Source organism: Amphiprion ocellaris, chromosome 10, assembly GCF_022539595.1.
Source record: "Amphiprion ocellaris isolate individual 3 ecotype Okinawa chromosome 10, ASM2253959v1, whole genome shotgun sequence".
NCBI classification, from domain to species: Eukaryota; Metazoa; Chordata; class Actinopteri; family Pomacentridae; genus Amphiprion; species Amphiprion ocellaris.
The window spans coordinates 3,888,230-3,915,664 of NC_072775.1; the positions used below are offsets into that span (position 1 = coordinate 3,888,230).

A 27,435-nucleotide genomic window follows, 5' to 3' on the forward strand; every position below is an offset into this window, starting at 1 on the left:
CAGGATGACTTTGTAAAGTGTAAAAATTACAGAGAAGACATTAACCCTCCTGTTGTCTTCATTTACTGGCACCAAAAAATATTGTTTCCTTGTCTGAAAAAAGTCCAAAAATTCAGCAAAAAAATCCCCAAATTTCTGAAAATTTGCAAAACCTTCAGGAAGAAAATTCCAATAATTCCTTGAAAGTTTCCCTCGAAAGTTTTATTTAAAAAAATAATCCCCCAAATTTGGCAAGAAAATTCTTGGAAATATTTTCAAAAAATGAGTAAAAATCTTCCAAAAAAATCCTAAAATCATCTAAAATGATTCCATATATATCAGTAAAACTTCTAATATTTTATTTAAGAATATTCACATAAAAATCAACCAAAATCCAGTGAAATTCGCTGGGTTTTGGTTGATTTTTTTGTGAATGTTCTTAAGAAACATTTTTAACATTTCTTTTTTTCCACCAAAAAATGTTCAGATTTCCCAAAAATGTTGAAAACGTGGACATCAGAAGTTTCACTGTGAAAATATATATATTTTCCACATTTTCAAACTTTAAAACGGGTCAATTTTGACCCGCAGGACGACACGAGGGTTAACTGCAGATTGTAAATTAGTAAAACTATAAATTTAAATAATTTCTAGACCATTACAAGTTGTTTTGATCAGAAAATAAAATACTAGATTGTTCTTTTGTCATTTTGTGTCTCACTTTTGTAATATTTTGTCTTGCTTTTGTTGTTTTTTTTTGCCTGACTCTTGTCATTTGTCTTGTGTTTTTGTCGTTTTGTTTCTCATCTTTGTCGATTTATGTTTCCTTTTTGTCTCTCTTGTGTTTTTTGTCTTACTTTTCTCATTCTGTGTTTGCTTTATTCATTGTTTTGTGCGTCGTTTCATGTTTTTTGTCCCGCTTGTGTTGTTTGTCTATTTTTTTGTGGTTTTGTTTCTTTTTTTGTCATTTTTTGTGTCATTTGTGTAATTATTGGTCTCATTTTTGTCCATTTTTTGTCTCTTTAAGTTTTTTATCAAATTTTTTGTCTCTTTTTTGTTTTGTTTCATGTCGTTTGTTTCATTTTTTGTCATTTTGTCTCGCTTTTGCAATATTTTGCCTTGTTTTTGTTTTTTGTCTGAATTTTGTCATTTCGATCATAAAGTACTATATAATTCAGTTCCAGATAGTTGTGACTAAAAGTTTTGTGCCTTTTTGTAGAAACACTATGATCTGTAAGTTGAAATGTGTAAATGATAATCAGAGCCTGAATGTTGTTGAAATTAAACTTATTTTTGTTAAAAAATTTCAGGTTGTTCATAATGTTTTACAAAAAGATAATTCCTTAAATGTGAACATTTTATGTAAATTTTGGCACTAAAACAAAGGAAAACTTTGCAGTTGTCATTATTTATAGATTATTATGCTGTGATTTTACTGGTCTGGTCCACTGGAGATCAAATTGGGCTGAATGTGGAACCTGAATGAATGAGTTTGTCACCCCTGCTCTAAAATAAATGGAGACCTTCTGTTTTACAACTTTAATGGCCAAACATTGGCGTCATCCTCTTAGATATGATAAAACTCTTCCTGAACCATAAAAAACTGTGCTATAAAAGTACTTCTGGTGACTGTTGAGCCGATCTCTGTGTGTAAAACTGTTGGAATGCCGCTTTAACTCACCGTCCAGTCAGTTATTTTCAGAAGAACAACGTACGAAATCCAACACTGCACAGCTTTAGTTGCACAGATCACCTGGAGCTCCAATTAAGCTTTTCTCAGGAGGGAAAGAAAATCCGTTATCCACCAACTTTACACAGCTTGTGCCTCACTGAGGGGCAAAAAGAAAGTGTTTATCTTATTATTTTTTCTCCGTCTTGGTTGTTCTCGTCATTGCAAAGATACAAATGGGCAACTAATGTGTGCTTTTGTGCTCTTTTCACTGTCCTACTTTCATTTTTAGTAATATTTTTCTAATTTTTTTATGTTCTATATATCTACTGCTCTTTATTTTTTTACTTTCTATACCCTAATCTGTATTTTTGTCATTTCTTCTCTTTTTTTGTTTCTCTTCCATCATCATTTTGACTTTATTTCCTTGTCATTTTCCTTGATCTTACACTTTCTGAACATTGCCAGCATAACCTAATAATCAATGTTTTTTTAGTGTTTTGACTAGTGTAGAATTGTAGGCGATAGAATCTATATTAATCTATCTATTTTGGTGGTGGTATGTATAGATAGTCTTAACCCTCGGGTTGTCCTGCGGATCAAAATTGAACCATTTTAAAGTTTGAAAATGTGGAAAAAAAAATATTTTCACAGTGAAAACTTCTACATTTTCAAGACTTTTGGGAAATTTTTTAACATTTTTTGGTGCAAAAAACGAAATGCAAAAAAAAATATGTTTCTTTAAGAACATTTGGAAAAAAATCAACCAAAATCCAGTGAAATTTGTTGGATTTTGGTTAATTTTTTTCCAAATGTTCTTAAAGAAAATATTCGTAGTTTTACTGATATATATGTAATCACTTTAGATATTTTTAGGATTTTTTTTGGAAGATTTTTACTCATTTTTAAAATATTTACAAGAATTTTCTTGCCAAATTTGGGGGATTTTTTTATTGGAATTTTCTTCCTCAAGGTTTTGAAAATTTTTATAAATTTGGGGAATTTTTTGCTGATTTTTTGGATTTTTTTCAGACAAGGAAACAATATCTTTTGGTGCCCATAAATGAGGACAACAGGAGGGTTAAACTATCTGTTTTGGTAGTATAGATGCTCTTTATGTTCTATTGTTTCAGAGTTATTACACCTGTAACTTTGGGCTAAAGACTCTTCACGTCTACCTGTTGCACATCTAAAATACCCTTTCAGCTGTGTAAATATGGTTTATAAATGTTAAACTGACTGTCATAGTTACAGGACGTCATGCAGTTATGTGTTTTATATCTTTTTGTGCCTCTACTGAGCTTCAAAGGATGCACTGTGACACTCATTTCTTCCTGTAAGTATTGTAAATGATAAGTAGCAGCTTGTAGTTTCATAGATAAGAGTCTAATGCACGGCTTTCAAGTGTCCTGTGGGAACCTGTTCACCAGCAGAATCACTGACTAATTAAATTCTCCACTGGCACAGATAATATACTTTAAGTTTGTCATGAGAAACATTTTGTGAGATTCGACTTCCTGCAAGACACTTTAGAAGATCTTCAACAAGATAAAAACACAACAGCTGAGAGCTTCAACTAGAATGCAAACAATAATTTAAGATCCTTGTTAAGATAAGAAGCCAGCAGAGGCAGGTAAGTAATAGTAAAAACTTTATACAACCAAAGCCATCCACTACATTTATCATTTTACTAAATATCTAGACGTTTTTCTTGTGAATGTGCATCTGTATTCATGCTTGTTGTTTGATTCATGATCACTATCTAGCAAAAACATTAAACGGCTTTATAAATGATCTCATGTTGGCGTTGTTATATTTGAGTTGGCTTTCTTCGGACAGACAGCTGACAAACAGAAAAACTAACAGGTAATGAGGTATAATTAATAAAACACATAGCTTCAATTCTATAATAGGTACAGAGATGTGACAGATTGTCTAAAAACTTCACTGATTTAGCAACCTAACGTCAGTCCTCACTTTACTCATTCATTATTACCATTTTGTAAACTGTAATCCAACTGTAACTGTAAATTTCAATACAAAATGAACATTATTCCAGTTTTAGCCTCGCTCCACTGGCTTCCTGTCTACTTCTGAAGTGTTTTTAAGATTTTATTGCTTGTTTTCAAGGTGTTAAATGGGTTGGCACCATCTTATAGATCTGAGCTTTTACATGTCCATGCTCCAGTCAGTCAGATGGTCCTTAAAGTTCCCAGATCCAGACTCAGAACCAGAGGCGACCCAGAGATTTTGTTTTGTTTTCTATTATGTACTGTGAAGCACTTTGGTAAATGTGCTATAATAAACTTGACTTGATTTGACTTGATCAAAAACATTCTATAGATTAAATAAAAATTCTGTAAAGAAAATGAAAATCTGGAGGCAGAAATTTGTTAAAAATGGTGGAACAGTGTAATGTTCAAAAACTGTAAAAATAACGGCAAATATCTGCAAAGTTCTGTAAAAATTTTACATTTAATAGTTTTAAAAGTACAAATTACTTTATGTAAAGGTACAGAAAACTTGAAGTTTTGTCCTGTTTTTGTTTTACAGTCAACATGTAAACTGATACTTTTATCACCTTTAATTTAAGAAAACACAGATAATCCATAAAGTAACAGTTAAAAAAACATTTTTCAAGCCTTAATCTACGTAATTTTTCTCCCAAATAATGACAGTTATCTGTAAAATATTTCTTTTTTACTGATTTAAATACAGTAAAAAATAATGTAAAGTTACAGTTAAATGTTTATTTTTTAAAAAATCATTACTATTCATATACTTCTTTTTATTTTTTGTAAATAACATGTAAATTAATGCTTTTTAAAATAAATATGATCTATAATCAAACAAAGGATAAAATCAGTAAAATAGCTGTAAAAATGATCATTTTTCAGTAATGGCAATTTTTTTACACATTTAAATACAATTAAAATAGTGTAATTTTATACACAAATACAGATTTTTTTATGTGGACATTATTTACAACATTTTTAGTCTAATTCCTACTTATTTTTAAATGGTTCTTTCTATGATTTAACTATTTAACTGTAAAGTAACAGTATATTGTTGAAAAAAATTACGGCTAAAACTATTAAAAAACATTCGGCAAACGTTCATTAAACAACTGCAGCATGAACTCCTTGTTCTGTTTGTCTGTAATCGACCAAACAAACAAGTTTCTGACGAACACAGAATCCGACCCTTTTCAGCTGCAGTGAGACGTTCGCTGCCCTCGATAAACCGTTGCCAAGGCTTCAGCTGCCGAGGAAGCGGAGAATGTGACGACTCCCCTCGTCTTTCTGAGTCTGCAGCACAACGACGAGCCGTGAGGAGCTCACTTCATTCTCTCGGGCACGCTAGACTTTTCATAAACACGATTCTCCCTCAGTGTTTCCTCTTTTTCAAACTCAGCAGGTTCCCACATCTTTCACTGTTCTCCCTACGCCGGTACGATCAGCTGAAACCTGAAGTGAATCCAGACTTTTGGTGGTATCACTTTCTCCACTCTGGCTTTGACTCGGTCGCCAGCAAGAGAACTTTCCACCTGTTGTTGTTTGGTCAGAGATGTAAAATCTCTCAGTCCTTCTCACATGATTTTTTAAGCCTCCTGTCCCAGTTCTGACGCCCTGACCCTCTTTCTGCGACCACATCCTGCTTAAATCTGTTTTTATCCACCTGAACCCTCGTGTCGTCCTGCGGGTCAAAATTGGCCCTTTTTAAAGTATGAAAATGTGGGGGAAAAAAATATTTTCACAGTGAAAACTTCCACATTTTTCTACATTTTTTGGGAAATCTTTAAAAAAATTTTGGTGGAAAAAAGAAATGTTTTTAAAAAAAATTCTTTAAGAATATTCAGAAAAAAAATCCAACAAAATTTGCTGGATTTTGGTTGATTTTTTTCTGGATGTTCTCAAAGAAAATATTAGAACTTTTACTGATATGTATATAATCACTTCAGATATTTTTAGGATTTTTTGGGAAGATTTTTAGTCATTTTTTGAAAATACATTTTTTTTAAAAATCTTTTAAATTTTTATTTCTTGCCAAATTTGGGGATTATTTTTTTTTAAATAAAACTTTTAGGGGAGACTTCTAAGGAATTTTCTTCCTGAAGATTTTGCAAATTTTTATAAATTTGGGGGATTTTTTTTGCTGAATTTTTGGATTATTTCAGACAAGGAAGCAATATTTTTGGTGACCGTAAATGAGGACAACAGGAGGGTTAAACTCTGTCCTCTGCTTTGTGGCGAAGCTCTCGTTGTCACAAAAACAGCAAGAAGTCCTGAGACCCTGAAAGGAAGCAAACAGGGATGAATGGAGGGGAGCAGGAGGCCCATTTTAACCAGTATAGCTTTTAGAAGAAGAGGAAGAACTGCTTGTGTTTGTATCGGTTCTACATATGTCCTTCTGAAATAACCGTCTTCCTAACACTCCTAACAGTCCTGTTTCCAACACTTAAGGACATTACATCGATTTATCCTAACTCTAACCACAACTAATACTTCCCTGACCCCTATCCCAACCTTAAACCAAGTCTTCACTGGTTCATATCTCGTCTTTTTGTCTTTTTGTCTGTTGATAAGACGGCTTTCACATTTGTTTGCTTGTTGATTCATAGCTACAACTGAGTGACTGTATGAAGGACAGATAAACAGACAGATCTGTCCTGTATTTAGACCGGTCAATTTATAATTACAGGGCTTTTTGTAGCATAGTTGACAGGTATCATAGTTGTTTTTTTGCTAAGTGAAATTTGAAGCTATATTTGAACAACAACATCTCAGGAACCATTAAAGATAAAAGTCTAAAATTTAGAATGACAGGCTTTTATTTTGAATAATTCCTGAAATACTATTTTGCAAACATGCTGCAGCTTCAAAGTTGTGGGCCAAACAGCAATCCACATTTTTTGCAATCAAAAATTCAGGCAGATCAGAAAAAGTCGAGCAGAAATTGTTCAGAAGATTTGATGATTTGAGGAGGAATGAGCCAGCAGTTAGTAGATGTTTTGTATTTAGCAACAACCAGGCCCTACTTAAGAACTAGATTGTGTGAAATTTGCTTTAATTTAATATAAGCTGACTTTGGAAACACTCATATTACTCTAAACTGTGTTTGAACCCAAGAGTAGCAGGTGAAGCTGGTTCCTTGTCATGGACCTGCTGTCACACTGGGATGGATTATCAGGATTTGAATAGAGTTAATCATTATATTATTTAGTAACCTGTGCTTCTTTCCTGCTATGTCAAGTCCAAATGTATGACGATGACACCGTTGTATTCCAATGGTTCCTGTAAAAGTTTAAGAAACTCTACAAACCCCGTATCCTTAGATATATGCTCACATTTTACAACAATAACAGGAAAATAGGCCTCATGTAATGTGTGTTTTCACTCCAAAGGTGTAGAATGGGGACTCCATTTCCCAGCAGCCAATGGAGAGTACCAGTCCCCCATTAATTTAAACTCCAGGGAGGCTCAGTACGACCCGTCGCTCCTGGACGTCGGTTTGTCTCCCAACTACGTGGTGTGTCGAGACTGCGAGGTCATCAACGACGGACACACTGTTCGAATCATCCTCAAATCCAAGTCAGGTGACTTCAGTAGCCAGCAGAAGGGCTGAGAAACCAAGAAACGTGCCTAGTCTATCGGTGTCACCGTGGTTTAGTGGTGGATGATGCTTGCATTTTATATGGAACGTGGGAAAACCACATTAAGTCTTTCCCTTTATTGATCACCCTTTCGTTTTCACCGTCTCTCTGACCTCTTTCATTTGTCTTCTGCTTCCTGTCTGTGCTTACCCACAATGCATCGGGTTTCCTGTACCGTTGCCAGTGGTTACCGGGGGTCCGCTGCCCAGCGACCACGAGTACGAGCTTCACGAGGTTCGGTTCCACTGGGGTAAAGAGAACCAGAGAGGATCGGAGCACACCGTCAACTTCAAGGCTTTCCCAATGGAGGTGAATAACACAACACACACACACACACACACACACACACACACACAGTAGAAACACAGAGTTCACATGCTTAGACTTCTGGCTTCAGCGTTTGTCCTTCACCAGATAAGATTGTAGCTCGTTGAGTCCTTGAACACAAAATCTGTTTTTCTTCTCTGACAAATAACATTTTGGATTCCTGAAACTGAAAAATACACTTTAACTGTTGCAAATGATGAAGAAAATAGCACACACTGTCACTCCTTCATTCCATTTCCCATGGTTATCCACAATTCTTTTATCTTTTGTTATTTGTTCCTGTCTGTCGGACCTCCTCTTACCTATTGTTGTCGTAGTTTTGCTGTTTGCAACTGTTTGCCAGATTCCTTGATTCAACCACCTTTTGTTCTTTGTCTTACCGTCTGTCACTGATTAGCAACCATACGCAAATTATTCATTTTTCACCCTTGTATTTACATACGTTCCCTTCCCTACTCTCTGACCATCCCTATAAAATGTGGACTCTAAAAATGTTCTGGGTCTGCTTACCTCCACAGACTCATGCTCTGTGTTGGTAAACCCACCGTATGCCGGAATACCAGTAAATAACCCACTACAGCAAACTTCCAAGGACTAAGAGTGAAATTTCTTCAACACAAACTAAGTATCTGTGACTGTGTGACGAGAGAACTTGTCAATTAGGTCCATCTATCAAAGTCTGTATCCAATAATCTGAGAGAAATACTCAAATTAATGAGGTGAAATAAGCAAAGGTGAACATTTACTATAGGTAATAGTAATACAGGTTGTGGACAGACGGAGGAATGAACCGAATACTCGGCTCGGTCCGTAATGTCCGACGCGGTGGGCAAATGGAGGAAGACGCCAAATATTCGGATCTCAAAATACATATTCGGATACCACCGTCATGACCGAATATTTGGATATTTGGATATTCGGGTCCAGCCCTACTTACAGTAAATGTATTTGTGAAACTTTCAGCTGTATCTTTAAAGGCCATCGCTTTGAGTTCAGGCTCTCTGACAGACATCAGGTCCAGATGCAAACATTTGACATTTCATTTTACTTTAAGGTCAAAAGCTAAACTCTGGAAATGTCAAACTTTCTTCACCAGCACACTGGATCTGATGATGCTTCATTCTTTGTTTTGTTGCTCTAGCTTCAACGGAGCGTTTGTTTTGATGCTTGTACCAGCATTCGTTTTGTTGGAATAGAATAGATCTTTATTGTCACTGTTACAGAAAACAATGAAAATCAGTTTAGTACTCTCCAAATAGCAGCATTAAGAATAAACTATATAACACACTCTAAAAAATATATACAACATAAGAGCAAATATACAAATATACAAATATAATATAATTGTACAACTTAACTTAGCATGCTAACCATACACCCACCAGCTACTTTATTAGGTACACCTGTTCAATTGCTTGTCAACAAAAATAGCTGATCACATGGCCACAACTCAATGCATTTAGGCAAGTAGACGTGGTCAAGTCAACCTGCTGAAGTTCAAACCAAGCATCAGAATGGGGAAGAAAGAGGATTTAAGTGACTTTGAACGTGGCATGGCTGTTGGTCTGAGTATTTCAGAAACTGCTGATCTACTGAGAACCATCTCTAGGGTTTACAGAGAATGGTCCGAAAAAGAGAGAATATCCAGTGAACCAAAATGCCTTGTTGATGTGAGAGGTCAGAGGAGAATGGGCAGACTGGTTGGAGATGATAGAAAAGCAACAGTAACTCAAATAACCACTGGTTACAACCAAGGAATGCAGAATACCATCTCTGAATGCACAACAACCTTGAAGAAGATGTTCTACAGCAGCAGAAGACCACACCAGGGGCCACTCCTGTCAGCTAAGAACTTGAAACTGAGGCTATAATTCACACAGACTCACCAAAACTGGACAATAGAAGATTGGAAAAACGCTGCCTGGTCTGATGAGTCTCCATTTCAGCTGCAACATTCAGATGGTCAGAATTTGGTGTAAACAACATAAAGCATGGATCCATCCTGCCTTGCATCAATGGTTCAGGCTGCTGGTGGTGGAATGACACACTTTGGGCCCCTTACTACCAACTAAGCATGGTTTAAACTCCACAGCCTACCTGACTATTGTTTCTAACCATGTCCATCATTTTATGACCACAGCGTTCCATCTTCTGATGCTTCTTCCAGCAGGATAATGTTCCATGTCACAAAGGTCAAATCATCTGAAACTGGTTTCTTGAACCTGACAATGAGCTCACTGGACTCCAATGTCCTCCACACTCACCAGATCTCAGTCCAATAGAACCTTTGGGACGTGGTGGAACGGGAGATTGGCATCATGGATTAAATCTGCAGCAACTGTGTGATGCTATCATGTAAATATGGACCAAAATCTCTGAGGAATGTTTCCAACACCTTGTTGAAAATATGCCGCCAAGAATTAAGGTAATTCTGAAGGCAAAACGGTGTCCAACCTTTTATTAGCAAGGTGTACCTAATAAAGTGGCCAGTCGGTGTGTATACTGGCTGATCAAACCAGTTACACACAAGAGGGGAAATATAAAACACATACACCTAAACTAACAACAAAAAAGCACAAAACAGCACAAGTGGTCCACTTAATCAAAAGAATCATAAGAAACTAGTGCAAACTATGTCTTGTTACCCAACACAAACAAAATAAATAACATAATATTCAAATCAAATAAAAGCCAGCCCACCCCTTGAAGAGGCAGCCACTTGGTATGGTCTGATTGTCTGGTATAAAAGCCTGCTGCTCCCCTGAACACATCTTTTACCTGAAGCCAACCAGATGACCACAGCTGCAGAAAACCAGATACCCGAGCAACGGTAAAAGATAGAAAAGATCAGTACGATTTAAAAAGCAAGACAATGCTGAACATGCAAAAGTTATCTACAAATAGAACATAAGTACTTCAACAGAGGCTAAATAAATGAGTGTGTTGTTTGAAATGATAAATGATGTGTTGGTATTCATGGGTTTTTGTGTGGGCAATATGAGTGTAAAATGTTTGAACTTAAACTAAGGTGGTTACTGGAGACACCGACTTTCCTGGTAGGAATTGAAGGTGGTTTGCCGTTCCTACAGCAGTTGGTGGACTGGGATGGGTGTGCCATAGTTTTCACTGACTGCAATATTAATCATAATCCTCACCAGGTATTCTAGTCACCTGTTGCTCACCATTTAACGGATACTATATGCAGGTGTTAGCATTAATCATGGCATATTGTCATTCTTCCCTTGCATTGGGTTTAGGTTATGCAAATACTACTTGTCTTCTCTGATAAGAAAAATGTCGAAGTAGCTTTAATTTAATCTCATGCAGAAACACCAGTTAGGGAAAAGGTTGATGTCAGACACAGGTTTCTTTTGACCATGGAAATCTATCCCTAAACCTAACCAGATTGTTTTAGTTGTTTAATCTGAAGTAATTTGTGTTGGTTTTGGAAGGAATTAAAGTATAAATAAAACTTTTGCTTGGCTGGGGACTCGTTGAGACGTCGATGTTAAAGGATAAATCTGCTGATTGTTCTCTGAAGACTGTATCCTACTGTAAAGGAGTGATTGTGCGTCTCTAAAACAGGGCATATTTGTGTCGTAGATCTCCATTGTTTTTTGAAAAAAAACGATAAAAAATACACCAGCAAGTCACACTCTTGCACTGTGTGACCTGTTCTTTGTTAGCGAACCCACACTAATGTGACAGAATCACACAAACACTGCCCTGCCGCTCCATATAATCATTAGAGCACCATCCTCTATACCCATATCCTATTTCCTCCTGCTGAAATAATGTTTTTTAAAGACTACACTGACCACCTGTTGTCAGTGTTTATTTATATTAACCTTTGTTTGACAAATACTGCATGTATGTTTTAGGATGGGCAGTGGAGAATGATGGACTATTTTATTCTGGGTTTTAGTCTTTTAATGTCGTCAGAATATAGAATATCACAAGATTATTCATTGAAACTGGGCTAAATATGTGTAAAAAGTGGACATTTTTGTAGGTCAAGGTTACATATTTCAACAGTTCTTCAGTACCTGTTTAAGGACACATTTTCCTTTCTGTTGCAAATGACAAAATCAGTGTCCAGTTAGGGGGCTAGAGACTGGTGAAGCAGCAGTTTGGTGTTAAATTTAGGGCAGATCTTGGTCTCTTCTGTTCACATGGACTCATAAGAGTCCATCCAGAAAGCCCTCAGTCACCACCAGCTGATGGCTTTTCACTCTTCGCTCACTTGCTCGTGCTCCCTCCACCTGTTCACAACAACAGCCTCTCAAACACATAACAGGCTGTTTTCTTGTTTCTGTGCAGCTTCATCTGATTCACTGGAACAGCACTCTGTTCAACACACTGGAGGACGCTCTGGGCAAGAAGAATGGAGTCCTCATCATAGCTCTGTTTGTACAGGTAAAACACCCACAGTAAGAGCCAGACGGTGGCTGAAGTGGTTTCCCTGACGGGTTGACAGTTTATTCACATTCAGAAAAATATACATATGAATTGGTACCTTTCCTTATCTTAGTACTTACCTGGAAACCTGAGTAACATTTTTTGTATTTTGATCCTGCAACAAGAAATACTAAATTATTGAGTAAGCATTGAACACTATGACTACCTAAACCCATGCTCATCGTATAAATACACTAAATTTGTGTGTTTTTTCATTCAAGATAAGAAAACGAATGGACAAACTTCCTTTACAACAAACGCTGCTGACAAAAAAACAGCGTGGGTTAAAAATCTACACAGAATCATCCCTGAATTGTCAAATATGTAAACTGACTGGAAGATATTTGGGGACAAAACAAATGCAGTGCTGATGACAAACACTCCTGTGCAGTTACTGATCAACCTGCCCAGTTTTTTTTTAAAAATTATTTTCACATGCATTGTTTTATCTGCTGTCCTGTTGTCTTCAGCATCACCCCGACCAGTCGATGCAGACGTCTGTCCTCCCTGAGCCTGCTGCTGCCAGACGTTTCTTTCTGTTAAATGGGAGTTTTTCTTTGAACTGTCACCAAAGAGCTGCTCAGTGGGAATAATTAGGATTTGTTGGATTTCTAACCAACATCATAAAGGTTAAAATAATCAAATTGTAAGGTCTTGACATTAAACATGTTTAAAATTGGAACTCAATATCTTCTCATGCACTCAGATGCAACTTTATTTGGTACTTCCAGGTAAAACTGAATCTGTTCAATCAATTTCTTTTCAAAGTATTCCAATAGTCCACTTAATTTATATCAATGAATGAAGACTAAATATAAAAATCTCCCAGTAAAACAAAGTAACACCTAACTCAGTGAATATTACAACCTTCATGGAGCTCATAGGTTTAGCTAATAAACTACAAGGTTTTTGAGGGTGTGTATTTCTGTGTTTTTTTAAGTGTCTGTATTTTCCCCCACATTTTTAAAAACACTGACTTTTGCAGCTCTCTATCAGCCTAACTAAACCTGTTTTTCCTTCCTGGGATTGTAAAAATTGTTTTTATGAGTGAACAAAGTGAATTCCAGATTAGTTTGAACTGGCCTGAGTAATAATTTAAGTGTGAGACCAGTTGGAAAGTTCTGTCCGCTACATTCCTGTGAAATTCCCATGTTTCCTCACACCTCCAGAAAGAGTGAGAGTCAGCTTCCCTGCTGGGAAGCTCTTTAAAAACCTTTGATTTATGCCAGATAAGTCAGACCTCGGAGAAATGACGTTGGTTCTGAGGTGACCTGAGTCATGATGGCTGAGGAAAACACACCCAGTGAAAAAACAGCCACAATCATTCTACTTTCAACCCGAAACGGTCCTGACCTGCTGAGATTTCACTCATAACCCTGTCAAACGCATCCTGTTTTTGACATCTTCTGCTTCCTGTTTGCTTCCTGTAAGGTAACAGCAGATATAAACTAAGCCCTGCTGACGTCCTGCAGACAATCACTGAGAACGTTGTCTTTGGCAGATGCATTGATTAGTCTTTCCTGAAACCCAAAATGCTTGTGTTTTTGCCAGATTGGTAAAGAGCATCTGGGTCTGAAGGCCATCACTGAAGTTCTCCAGGACCTGCAGTACAAGGTGAGACTAAATATTCAAAGACGGGAACAAATTAATGATCTTTCATGCTGATTTTAGCATCATATTGTTAAACTTGTATGTTATTGTGTTTCCATCAGGGGAAGAGCAAGCTAATCCCCTGCTTCAACCCCAACACTCTGTTACCTGGTGAGAATAACATGTTTTTACTTCAAATTATGGATGTCCACATTATTTTTTTTCCTCTTTTAATCCATGATGTGATCTGAGTCATTTTCTTGAATAATACTCACTTAACCCTCATGTCGTCCTGCGGGCCAAAATTGACCCATTTTAAAGTTTGAAAATGTGGAGAAAAAACATATTTTCACAGTGAAACTTCTGATGTCCACATTTTCAGCATTTATGGGAAATCTCTGAGCATTTTTTGGTGGAAAAAAAGAAATGTTAAAAATGTTTCTTAAGAATATTCACATAAAATACATTATGTGAATGTTCTTCAAGAAAATATTAGAAGTTTTACTGATATATATGGAATCACTTTAGATATTTTTAGAATTTTTTTGGAAGATTTTTACTCATTTTTTGAAAATATTAACAAGAATTTTCTTGCCAAATTTGGGGGATTTAAAAATAAAACTTTTAAGGGAAACCTTTAAGGAATTATTGGAATTTTCTTCCAGAAGGTTTTGCAAATTTTCTGAATTTTCAGGGGAATTTTTTTGCTGAATTTTTGGATTATTTTCAGACAAGGAAACAATATTTTTGGTGCCTGTAAATGAAGACAACAGGAGGGTTAAAGTCGACGCAGTTTTAAAAATCAAATCAACATATATGCTTGACAATTGATATATACTGTTCCAAAACTGAAAAAAAGAAAGAAAGAAAGCATAACTGTGAAAACAACATAAAATTTCTGTGCAATACTTATTTTTAGCTCATTTAAATACAACAAAATAGTTTAGTTTATGGACATACACTGTAAAAAAAAAAAATATTATTCATAAAAATACAGATTTTTAGTGTGGACATTATTTACAGTTTCACACTTTTGCACTTTTTAAAAAGAAATTATATACCATGTGTTTAAATGCCTTTTTCCTTAGATATCTGTAATATAACAAAACAAGGAAATCTGTAAAATTCCAAATTTATTTACTTTTATTCAATCCTTTATATGCATAGTTTGTCTTTCAAATAATGGAAAATATCTGTAAAATTATGGCATTTGTTGCTGATTGAAACACAATACAAAAAAGTATACTTTTACAGCCAAATTTTGTTTAAAAAAAAAAAAGAAAAAAAAAGAAAAAGCATTTATAAAAATATATATTTCTGTTGCAGACATTATGTACAGTTTTGGCCTGTTTTTTAACATCAAAATTAATGCTTGTTTTCCCTGATTTTACTGGTTATTTTCTGTAATTTTAGAAAAGAGAGTTGCAGGGTGGGATGTAGATTTAGAGTAATACATAATCTATGCGTGTTTACTTTTATGTTGCTGCAGTACAGTTGAGGAATGAATGCTGTTTTCAGTTACTCTGTTCTTAGATGGAATAATGTATTTTTACATGGAATGTTCTGCCCTCAGACCCGTTACTGAGAGACTACTGGGTGTATGAAGGATCTCTGACTACGCCGCCTTGTAATGAGAATGTGACCTGGATTCTGTACCGCTACCCGCTCACCATCTCACAGCTACAGGTAAAACAAGTGAAGTAACAACAAGGACATTTAGTCCTTTAACTCACTAATCGCAACCTGTCAAGCACCAAACAGCAGCCAGACACCACTAACAATCAGCTGGGATCATAATGGGGCATTTATCTTTTAAAAAGGGAGATATATTTCACACAAACTGGTAGAGATCAAACCATAACTAAAAATCATGTGGACAGACACTCGACTCCCAACAAGCAACTAGTGAGCAGACATAACAAAAGACTTCTGGAGAAAGACTAGGATTTCTTCTTACGTTTTGACACTGTGGATGGGGAGTGTTTGGAAATCTAAGCATCTCCAAAGTCCAGCAGCAACAACTTTAATTACAGCTCTGTTAACAATGGATTCTAAAGGTGTTTAAGATGATGAATTACCTTGTACAGTCTCTCTTCAGACCAAACATTTCCTGTAAGTGACATGGAAACTAAGTCCCAAATGTTCAAATGTCCAAAGAGCTTCTTGAAAGATCTTCTAAAAATCACCAGGAGAAATAAGCATTCAGACGTAGCAGGATTTATCGTCAACAGAAGATCCAGGAGCAGTTCTTAGCAGAGATAACACCACAAGACATCCTGAAGATACTGAGCTGTGCATCATCTTTTATGCTGTGAGAGTTGGTCATTTTCTCCATGCCTACAGGGCAAATAATTGGAGAGACAGTTTTGACACCATTATACTTTTCTTAATCCATTGGTCAGATCATGACATCAGATTTTGTATTGACCAACTGAACTCAGTTGGTTTAAAGTGTTTGACCAGCTGAGTTCAGTTCTTGTATAACTCTGGTAGCAGAAGCTGTTTTTTAGTCTGTGATTTGATGGACCTGAAGAGTCTACCTGAGGGTAGGACTTCAAACAGATGGTGTCCAGGTTGGGATTGGTCCTTAAGAATGTTTGCTGCTCCACTGAGGTAAAGAGCTAAATAAGTCCTCTAAAGAATGCAGTGAGCAGCCGATGATCTTCTGGGTGGTGTTGATGATCCCAGAACCAACAGTTGTCCAGTTTAACGTGTGACTATCAGTATAATCATGTTGCTTATAGTGTCCATCAGATCTTTTTCTCCATTGGTCTTAGCTATACATAGAATCATTAAGTCAGATTCTTTCACGTCACACAGGTCTGCTAACCTGCAGCCTTTCCACCCACCACCAATCAATACGTCCATCACTTGCCTTTAATAGATTTAAACTTAAATTCAGCCTCTGCCTGACTTGTGGCTCTTATTCAGCAGGTTGTTGTGAAGGACGGTGATGGTAACCTTCTGACATTTATTTCAGTCTTTCATGCCTGAAGCCCTCTGGCCTGCTGATCCTTTGAAATACCAACAGAAAGAAAGGAAAAAAGACTTCTGGCTTCCTCCCACCTTAGGCCAAATCCAGAATGTGGATAAATTATGAGAACAGAAACAGAAGGCAGAATGTGAAGCACCTGAGCAGAAGATGATCTGGCCAATAACACAATACAGGAGGATTCAGTAGTGTTAGCATATACTGGTTATCATCATAAATGCTAACCAAGGCTAAGAACTGCTGCACTGAGATCAAATTAACTGATACAATAACAGTCTGAATGCTTGTGCAGAATCACTTAACCCTCCTGTTGTCCTCATTTACGGGCACCAAAAAATATTGCTTCCTTGTCTGAAAAAAATTCAACAAAAGAATTCACCACATTTCTGACAATTTGCAAAACCTTCAGGAAGAAAATTCCAATAATTCCTTCAAAGTTTCCCTTTACAGTTCTTTTTTTAAAAAACCCAAATTTGGCAAGAAAATTCTTGTAAATATTATCAAAAAATGAGTAAAAATCTTCCAAAAATATCCTGAAAATATCTAAAATGATTACATATATATCAGTAAAACTTCTAATAGTTTCTTTAAGAACATTCACATAAAAATCAACCAAAATCCAGTGAAATTCGCTGGATTTTGGTTGATTTTTTTGTGAATGTTCTTAAGAAACATTTTTAACATTTCTTTTTTTCTACCAAAAATGTTCAAAGATTTCCCAAAAATGTTGAAAATGTGGACATCAGAAGTTTCACTGTGAAAATATATTTTTTTTCCCCACATTTTCAAATTTTAAAGCGGGTCTATTTTGACCCACAGGACGACACGAGGGTTAAACACTTGCATGTCATTTGTTGTATGTGTATTGTTTGTTTGTTATCTTCTTCCTGCTGAGGCCTCTTGCCAGGTCATCATTGTAAATAAGAAATTGTTCTCAACTGATCTTGCCTGGGAAAATAAAGAATAAATAAAGTGGCAATAGTGGCTCTGTATTTACTTGGTATCGGATTGATACCAAATCTTGCACCACTGAGCTTTACAAGAAAACTGTGAGGTTGTTTGCAGACATTCTGAGAAATGTCAAAACTCTGAAGAAAATAAAGTAAAAAAGACACGATGCACTGAATGTCACATTGATATAATTATATATACTGCATGCATGACCGAGTTGTGAATCCAGTAGGAGCTTTTTATCTGCATGTTTCAACCGTGGTCTCACTGCTGAACACAGATAACAGAAGCAGAAGTATTCTAAAGCAGCAGGTCCTGCTTACCCAGAATACACACCTCAAACATCCGGCTTTTATTGACTGCTGGAGGACCAGGAGTTTGTGTGCACAGTGGATATGTGCATGCAGACAACAGTTGCTATGCCCACAGGTTTTGCACTTTGACAGTCTGCTGTAAATCCTCCCTCTGCAAGCTAATAGCAAGACAGCACGGGAACTGTTATGTTTGTTTTGGCTGATGGAGACAGACTCTATAGTACGTGTGTGTAGAACCGATACTATCTGCGGTGGCTGCATTTACACACGAAGGAGTCTGATTTTAGTACTCGTAAAAGCTAAAGTTTCTGTTCCTTGTATACATCTAAATCTGAGCAGACGATGAGTAAATACAGGCTGTTTGTTCACCCTTTTGCAAACGTTGCCCTTGTTAGAAACTGGAACCACCAGAACAAGCTGCCACACTGTCCTTGTATGGTAGAGCTTTCTCAGTCATAAGGGATTCCTCATGGGGCCCAGTCATCTCTGTTTCCATAGCCAGGTTTCTTGTACTATGCACTAAAAGCTTAATCAGCTTAGTGTCCAGCAACAGCCTGAGGAAGCCCTAAGTGTCAAGCAAATATTTAAAGTCTTCTGTGCTTCAGTGGCCCCGTGCACGTATAGGAAGTCATGGTGTGGTGAAGCTGAAATGCTGTCTTCTTATGAAAGGACCAAGCAGTAAAAATTCCCACAAAAAAAAATGAAAAAAGCTGTTAAATGCTGGAATTGAAACACTTAACCCTCGTCGTCCTGCGGGTCAAATCGACCCATTTTAAAGTTTGAAAATGTGGGAAAAAAAATAAATTTTCACAGTGAAAATTTCCACATTTTCAACATTTTTGGGAAATTTTTGAACATTTTTTGGTGGAAAAAAAGGAAACGTAAAAAAAAAAACCGTTTTTTTTTAAAAAAAAAGAACATTCAGAAAAAAACAACCAAAATCTAGCAAATTTCGCTGGATTTTGGTTGTTTTTTTTCTGAATGTTCTTAAAGAAAATATTAGAAGTTTTACTGATATATATATATATGGAATCACTTTAGATATTTTTAGGATTTCTTTGGAAGATTTTTACATTTTTTGAAAATATTTACAAGAATTTTCTTGCCACATTTGGGGGATTTAAAAAAAAAACTTTTAAGGGAAACTTTTTAGGAATTTCTGGAATTTTCTTCCTGAAGGTTTTGCACATTTTCAAAAATTTGGGGAATTTTTTTTGCTGGATTTTTGGATTTTTTTTCAGACAAGGAAACAACAAATTTTTGGTGCTCATAAATGAAGACCCTCAACCCTCCAGTTACTGAATCTTTGGCTTCTGTCTCTGCAGATCGAGGAGTTTCGGAGGCTTCGGTCCCACATTAAAGGGGCGGAGCTGCTAGAAGGGAATGATGGGATGTTGGGGGACAACTTCCGTCCAACCCAACCGCTCAGTGACCGAACAGTTCGCGCCGCCTTCCAGTGACTCTCCCCTTCCACTGCCGTCTCAGAAGAACTGTGGGACCTACAGATATGAATCTAGAAGGTAACAAACAGGGTTGGAATGAGTTCAGCTCTATCCTGATTTCAGCAAATCAACCCATTTTAGTGCAAAAGTGTCCTGAAGTATACAGACAAACCTACTAGCAAAGATTTATGATGTTGTGCATCTGACCATAACCTTCCCGTAGAGGGTTTAAAACAAGGGTGTCAAACATGCGGCCCGCGGACCAAAGCCGGCCCTCCAAATGGTCCAATCTGGCCCACTTTGTAGTGTAAAAATTACAGAGAAGACATTAACTGCAGATTGTACATTTGTAAAACTCTAAATTTAAAAGTTGCTTGGATCATAAGCTAAAATATGAGATTGTTCATTGTTCTTTTGTCCTTTAGTGTTTCATTTTTGTAATATTTTGTCTTGTTTTTGTCTGACTTTTGTAATTTGTCTCACATTTTTGTAGTTTTGTTTCCTGTTTTTGATGTTTTGTGTTTCCTCTTTGTTTTGTTTGTGTTTTTTGTCTTATTTTTGTCCTTGTGTTTTGATTTATTCATTGTTTTGTGTACCATTTTTGTTGTTTTGTGTCTTTTTTTGTCTTGCCTGTGTCGTTTGTCTAATTTTTTTGCCGCGTTGTAACTTTTTTATCTAATATTTTGTTTCTTTTTTGTTTTGTTTCGTGTCGTTTGACTAATTTTTTGTCATTTTGTGTCTCATTTTTGTTATATTTTGCTAAATTTAAATTTTCTGCCACTAGGGGTCTCTCAATCAAAACATGAAGTCTTTAAGTGGAATCATGGGAGTTGTTGTCTTCACTATCACTAAAGAGGAAATTGATCAAAATTTCACAGGCTGAAATTATATTAATGGATAAGGTGATGCATTAAAATTCTATTCACATTTGGTGAAATTCGCGCTAAGCCATTATGTTCCATAAAATAGCCGCGAGTAATGCTAGCTAGCATAATGGTATTTGCTAACTGATAATTAGATAAGTTCAGTACCCCTACAGCTACTGTAGCTAACATTATGGGGTGAATTCAATCATCGTGTAGCCCACTGTTCTTATCTGTGGCCAAAACAAAAATAACAATGATTGAGAAACACAAGCAAATGTATTTATATGACAATAGGGTGACTAGCTAGCTAATTTGCCATCTTGGATTAAATGCATTGCATGTGGCTAACATTTGTCAAGTTGATTTTAGGCATTTTAATCATGAAATGTTATGTATTATACATATGACAACACTGATGGGTGCAGTTTTAATTCTCAGCATCTACATGAAAAGGTAAAAGAAATGCAAGCATGAAAAACAAATAAGATCAGCACTTGCCCCACTTATCACCAAACACTGCTCTCTGTATTTTTAGTCACTTCAGCACATTTCCTCACAAGGGACGGACTCTAAATGGAAGTTTGCAGACTGTCCCCGAGGTGTTTGGGTCCTCTGAAACCACAGCATAATGGATCAAGCCCTGAAAGAACTAACCCAGTTCAGTCACTAATCTGGGACTAGCCTAAAAACAGAACACAGAATATGAAGGTAACCCACAATCAGCTCTGCAGCGCTGCAGCAGGGAGACAGGGAGGAAGGTTTGGATCATACAGGGTGAAAAGAAAGACTGAACTGTTATCTGACAGAACTAACTCTGTGGAGATTTCTCCCGAAGGTTTAGATCAGGGGAGTCAAACTCATTTTAGTTCAGGTTCCACATTCAGCCCAGTTTGATCTGAAGTGGACCGGACCAGTAAAATCACAGCATAATAACCTATAAATAACCACAACTCCAAATATTTCCTTTGTTTAACTGCAAAAAGTACATTCTGAAAATGTTCACATTTAAGGAATTATCTTTTTACAAAACAAAAAATGGGCCAAAAAACAAGGCAAAATATTACAAAAATGACACAGAAAACGACAAAAAGGATGTGCTCTTCATCAGTAAACGGAACTTTACTTGTAAAATTAGTGGGATGTCATGTTAAATACCAACCATCATGCAGTTCTGGTCATTTAGGAGGTCTAGTCTGACCCACTGGAGGTAAACTATGAGTATAAACTTGGCATTTCTATCCTTGTGTTACTGTTATCACAATCCTCTTCACTATGAAAAACAACCAACATGTTGAAAATGACAAGTTTTGATGAAGATTTGGATCATTCAATAAGGCAAAACTGTAGTATTTTGGTAAATTAACCATTGTAATCACCTCAATGCATGCAAATGTTCCACCAGAACACCCATAACTATTTGGATGGGGCACCACTGCTACATCCTGGGCTTAGCATTTACCAAGACAAGTTTAAAGAATTACAAACAAGTTTTTTCCCCACTACAGCAGAATAATAATGAGGAGCAGTCAGACCATTCTCCCATGATTACACAATGCCATGGTGGTATATTTCACTGAACGCAGCTATTTTTCGCAGTTCCAATATCAAACTGTGAGCTCAGCAGTGTTTAGTATCGTGTTTGCCCTCTGAAGGTTGATCTGAACAGTGCTTAATAGAGTTCTCCATGAAAAGTAAGCTTATACCATTTTCATAACCCCGTGACACCGCTGAGCACTGGCAGAAATGTGGACAGACTTTAAGGTCATTTGTATTCGAGGCACAGAGGGATGGGAGTAACAGAAATACTGGCCTGAAGTGGATAAACAGCGAGGGAAGAAGTGTGTTGAGAGGGGGGAGGTACTGTGGTGAAGGGAGGCGAGAATGCCAGAGGGATGAAAGAGGAGGAGGCAGAGGGAGAAAACAGAGGAGAAACGACAGAGAGGACTATTGTTTGTGGAGAAAACGAACCCTGATGTGGTCCCACCAGCACAAACCCATCTGAGACGAGACCTGTGAACGAGACAAGAGTCTGAGTAGCAGGAAACCAGTGTGACATAGTCATAAAGAGGACATTTAGTTTTAGGTACCAGAGCATCTTCATTTTATTATCTCACTTTATTGTTTCCCTGATTTTGCCACAATGTTTGCCGACATACACTGTAAAAGTGTCAGTTTTAGGATGAAAAACTGTCAAACCTTGACAGTAAAAATCTGTAAACTCAAACAGTTTGATCTAGTTTAAGTAACACTGAATCACCGTAAATAGGCTAATCAGGAGAAAACTGTATTTTTTTCTCTTCGTTATCTTGCACCGTTATTTAATATGAGCACAACATTCAATACTGTAATTTTTTCATTTATTTCTCAATAGGAATAAAGTTTTTCACAGTTAAATGTATATGATAATGGAAACATGCCATAATATTTATAACAAGGAACATTTTTGCATTTATTTCATGTAAAAAACACAGTTTGTCCTGGTCAAATTCATAAATAGTAAAGCTTATGTCCGTTATTAACACAAAAGTACATTTTGTCTTAATAACGGACAGATATGCTTTAATATTTTTGACAGCTATAACCAGAATTTTTGCATATGCAGCATATACATTCATTGCTAAAAATACACATATTAAATGTTAAATACACTAACTGTTGTGCTGATGATGGAAAAATGCTGTGATATTTATAACAGGTCATACAAACTTTATTTTATGTGATAATTTCATGTAAATTTTCAAGTAAAACAAACTTTTTTTAAAGGTTAAACTCCCCCCCCCCTTTTTTTTTTACAGTGAGCACATTTTTTAACAGCAAAATCAACACTATCTGCACATTTCTTTGATGTGAATGAAGAAAAGGTTTTACCGTAACTTTACAGTAGCGTTCTGGCAACCACAGCTGCTGGAATTTTACTGTTTAAATAACAGTGTTTGTGTTTTTTACAGTGTATATGGTGAAAACACAGTGAAAATGAAAATACAACCAGTGAACAACAGCTGAACAGCATATGTTGTTGTGTAAATAAAGATCCTGTCTTGCAGCTTTTTTTTTTACCACCTCAGGAAGAATCTACAGCAGCAGAACACATCGTAGCACATGGAGCTACTTGCTAGCATTAGCATGCTAGCATACTTACAATGATAATACGATGGAAATGATGTACTTCCTGTATAATGTTAACAGTGTTCACCACCTAAGTTTCGCATTTATTTGGTGACTCTTACTAAAGTGGTAGAGAGCGTTTCCCACTAATTGCAAGGTTGGAGGTTCAGTTCCGTCCCAGAGTGTCGTTGAGCAAAGATGGCAGCCAAGTACCACCAATGGTGCTCTGCCACCATTGTTGTGCACATAGTTGGGAAACATAGTAAAGTGCTTTGAGTACAACTAAGGTAGAGAAGCAGTATATCAGATTATTATATCATCTACTTATTAGCACTAAACACAAAGTAGTAACTGTAGAAGAATTTCAACCAGATTACCGGCCAGTTTCTGAACTGATGATAGTGCTAGAGGACACATCGTCTCAGAAACCATGCATGTCTGTACAGATATTTTCATTTTTTGTTTTGCCAGTTCATCAAGTAGACATCAGATACATGCTAAGGAGACACATTAAGTGATAAAAACATTTCAACCTTGTGATGGCACTAGTGGAGAAGTCAGGGATTCACAACATCAGACTGATTAATCCTACATTGGCCATGAAGCGTAAACAACAGAAAATCCATCCAATAATGTTGAGATATTTCAGTAAGTACCAAACCACACCTGAAATTACCAAAAAAAATCTCTAAAATAGCAACAGATTTTCAAAGTAAAAGCATTATCATGATAAATGAAAGTTCAGCTGTTATTTCAAGGTGATGAAACCTTTCGATTTCTACTTTAAGAAGCATTTATCTCTGGAATTGTAACAGTAAAAAGGTAATACCACCTTGGGGGGTTGGTTATATTGGTTTGTATGGTGAGAATTTGGGCCTTAAGAGGAGACTGCTACTCACTGAGGACACAAAGAGACCAGAAAAACCTTTTTTGAGACCCACACAGTCCTTCAGGGCTGCTCAGAGGTACATACCCCAGATTAGGTACTTTTCCTCCCCTCAGCACGTCTCTAAAGTGCTTATTACTGCAGTCTGAACACGTAATGATCTCTAGTTCTGTTTTTAAAATTCATGTGAATCTGGACAGGATTTCGGCTTTCTGCTTGTTATCATTTCAGCATCAAGTAACCAGGTTAAAATGAGTAAACATGCTGCAAATACGACTTTCAATGTTGATTTTGAATTCATTTCAGCTAAAAGTCATAGCAGAAAGAGTGCACTCTGTGGCCTGTTTAAATTCTGCAGAGGTTATAGTTCCTGTCATAACTAGTCGATTAGTTGAAGAGTAGACGTGATTTAATATAGTAATAAAACTTACCAGAATTTGTCTGATCTCAGTATTGTGAGAAGACAGAAATGATTAAGCTTCAGTTGATTTGGCGTCATTTATCTCCAAGCTAACTGTTGTAGCATTTGCTAACAAGCTTCCAAACCAGTATTAAATCACTTTCTTCCCTTTTTCTCTTTTATTTTTTTTAAATCCAATGACTGCTCAGCATCAGTTATTTGTTTCCAAGATGAGTTCTTTCTGTCCATTCTACAGCATTAGTGAACTAAACCATGTGCAGCTTTGTTCCTTTCGGCTCCACTCCCTTCAGTTATGTGACTTTTTTTTTTATGGCGCTGCAGAAGGAAACATCATCAAGTTGCACAGAGCAGCTTCAACACCTTGTAACTTGAGTAGCGTTGAATACTTTCCAGTCTGAAGTAAGTGATGAGGTTGTAAAACTGCAAATTTAAGGATTGAAAACAGGAACACAGGAGCAGTGTGTGCTTTCTCCTCTGACCATTCCTTCATGTCTTCATCCTTCTGGGACACATCTGGTTTCTGTTTCTTTTAATCAGATCCATATTTGTCTCTTTTTATACAGGAGAGAAGAAAGAAGAGGTGTGAAGAGAGCAGAAGGATGGAGGGGAAGTGGTTGTAGATCAGCTGCAGACTGAAGGTGGACAAAGACGCTATGGATCTCACACCTTCACTGTGTGCTTTTACATGTGTGTCTATGTGTGTGTGTACTCTATGTAAGTGGAACATCCTCCCTGTAAGGTGTGTTCATCTGATGAGTGTGCGTGTTCTGATTAGATGATAGGAGGCTTTACAATCAGTTCATCTCTGCTGTCAAAACAAGAGGAAGCCTGAACTGCAGCTTTACTCTGCTCCATAAGTTCAACACCCAGTTTATAAGCTACCATTCTGTTTGTTTTGAATCAGCTAAATCGGAAGTCAACATTAACCCTCCTGTTGTCCTCATTGACAGGCACCAAAAAATATTGTTTCCTTGTCTGAAAAAAATCCAAAAATTCTGCAAAAAAATTCCCCAATTTTCTGAAAATTTGCAAAACCTTCAGGAAGAAAATTCCAATAATTCCTTAAAAATTTCTCTTAAAAGTTTTATTTAAAAAAAAAAAAAATCCCCCAAATTTGGCAAGCAAATTCTTGTAAATATTTTCAAAAAATGAGTAAAAATCTTCCAAAAAAATCCTAAAATTATCTAAAGTGATTCCATATATATCAGTAAAACTTCTATTTTCTTTAAGAACATTCACATAAAAATCAACCAAAATCCAGCATAATTTGCTGGATTTTGGTTGATTTTTTTTGGGAATGTTCTTAACAAACATTTTTAACATTTCTTTTTTTCCACCAAAAAATGTTCAGAAATTTCCTAGAAGTTTCACTGTGAAATTCTGTTTTTTTTCTCCACATTTTAAACTTTAAAACGGGTCAATTTTGACCCACAGGACGATACAAGGGTTAAAGTGATTTGGCTTTATTTTGAAAATAGCATCCAGCTACAGGAATCCTAGATAAATCCAGGGTGCTGCAGGTCCTGTACAGTCTCTATATTTTCAGTGAAATTTGGACCAGACAATGAATCAGCTTTTTCTGGGCTGCAAAAGGTCATAAATCTCTGCTTTGCAAAAACTATTTTATCTTAAAAATGCTTCATTTTTATTAATTAATTATCAAAAGGCCAGAGACGGATCATTAAAGATGGATTTACTATCACAAAGCAAGAAATCATCCGTTTGGATGACTTAAATCTGAAACTACAAATCCATTTCTGCTGGATTTTTACATTCACGCTGCAGAGATCAGGCTGAGGTTTCGTCTTAACACCATAGATTTAAAATTTATTATTATTTTTGTATAGTCAACAGGTCCTCCTTACAAACTATATTGTTGTTCAAACTGGGTGTAGACACAAGCTGAAAATTTACAGTCTACATGTTAAACATTAATTCTCCTTCCAGACCAACAAACTACTATTTTTTTTTATTTTTTAACAGCCAACTCACTGTTATTCTCATCTGTATTCATACTGTTTTCTCCACGTTCAAAGAAGGTAATTCTGGACACTTTTCTCCTTCTCTGAATAAAAATGTCACATGTACACAACAATGAATGTCTCCAGACAGAATTATCAGCATTTCCACTGAACCTTCAAATCCCACTAATCAGCTGCTGTCACCACTTCACTCCCTTAGCATTGTTTTAGAAAGCAGAGTGGACTTTTATTTGTGCGACTGTGTGTGTATACTGGATGTTTATGTAGTATTTTAAAGGTACCATGTGTGTCAAACTAAGCTGATACAAACTGTGAGAACTGATGACTGTTACTGTAAAGCAACAATAAACTACAACACTGACTTAGTAAAATACTATGAAGCTCAACTGGTGTTTTTCTTCACATTTAGCAATAAACAACGTGACTTTCAGGAGCAAATCTCATGAAAAGACCAAGAATTGTGTGTGTATAAGATGTGAGGACTTTGCTAGGACCACTATATGTCAATTTATGCAATTATCCAATCATAGTCATGCAGTTATAGGGCAGAACCTTCAGCTGATGTTCACATCAGACTTCAGAATGAGGAAAAACATGACCCCTGGTATGGCTGTTGGTGGCAGACGGGCTGGTTTAAGTGTTTCCAAACCTGATTGTTTCCTCACAAGAGTCTTTAAAGCTACTCAGATTGGCGAAAGAAACCCCAACCAATCAGAGAAACACCTTATTGAAGAGAGATTATACCTGTGTTAGGCAAAGACGCGGCTCAGATTCACAACATGTCCAACCAAGAGTAGAAA

General features: G+C 36.4%; 1 protein-coding gene across 4 annotated transcripts in view; it reads left to right on the top strand.

The window, feature by feature from the left end:
- Positions 1-27,008, top strand: part of ca8 (carbonic anhydrase VIII) — a 30,180-nt gene extending 3,172 nt beyond the window's left edge. Inside the window, exons 1-9 of one of the 4 annotated variants that reach the window (XM_035957962.2) lie at positions 2,581-2,984; positions 7,053-7,244; positions 7,486-7,610; positions 11,949-12,044; positions 13,638-13,700; positions 13,799-13,847; positions 15,250-15,362; positions 19,259-19,453; positions 25,217-27,008. In XM_035957962.2, the coding sequence (XP_035813855.1) occupies positions 2,909-2,984; positions 7,053-7,244; positions 7,486-7,610; positions 11,949-12,044; positions 13,638-13,700; positions 13,799-13,847; positions 15,250-15,362; positions 19,259-19,393 (849 nt within the window). In that variant the 5' untranslated portion in view covers positions 2,581-2,908 and the 3' untranslated portion in view covers positions 19,394-19,453; positions 25,217-27,008. Of the gene's footprint in view, positions 1-2,562; positions 2,985-7,052; positions 7,245-7,485; positions 7,611-11,948; positions 12,045-13,637; positions 13,701-13,798; positions 13,848-15,249; positions 15,363-16,656; positions 17,221-19,258; positions 19,454-25,216 lie in introns of those variants that run through there. The other 3 variants (XM_023291832.3, XM_023291831.3, XM_055014692.1) reach the window with 3 other exon arrangements.
- The last annotated feature ends 427 nt before the right edge of the window (positions 27,009-27,435 follow it).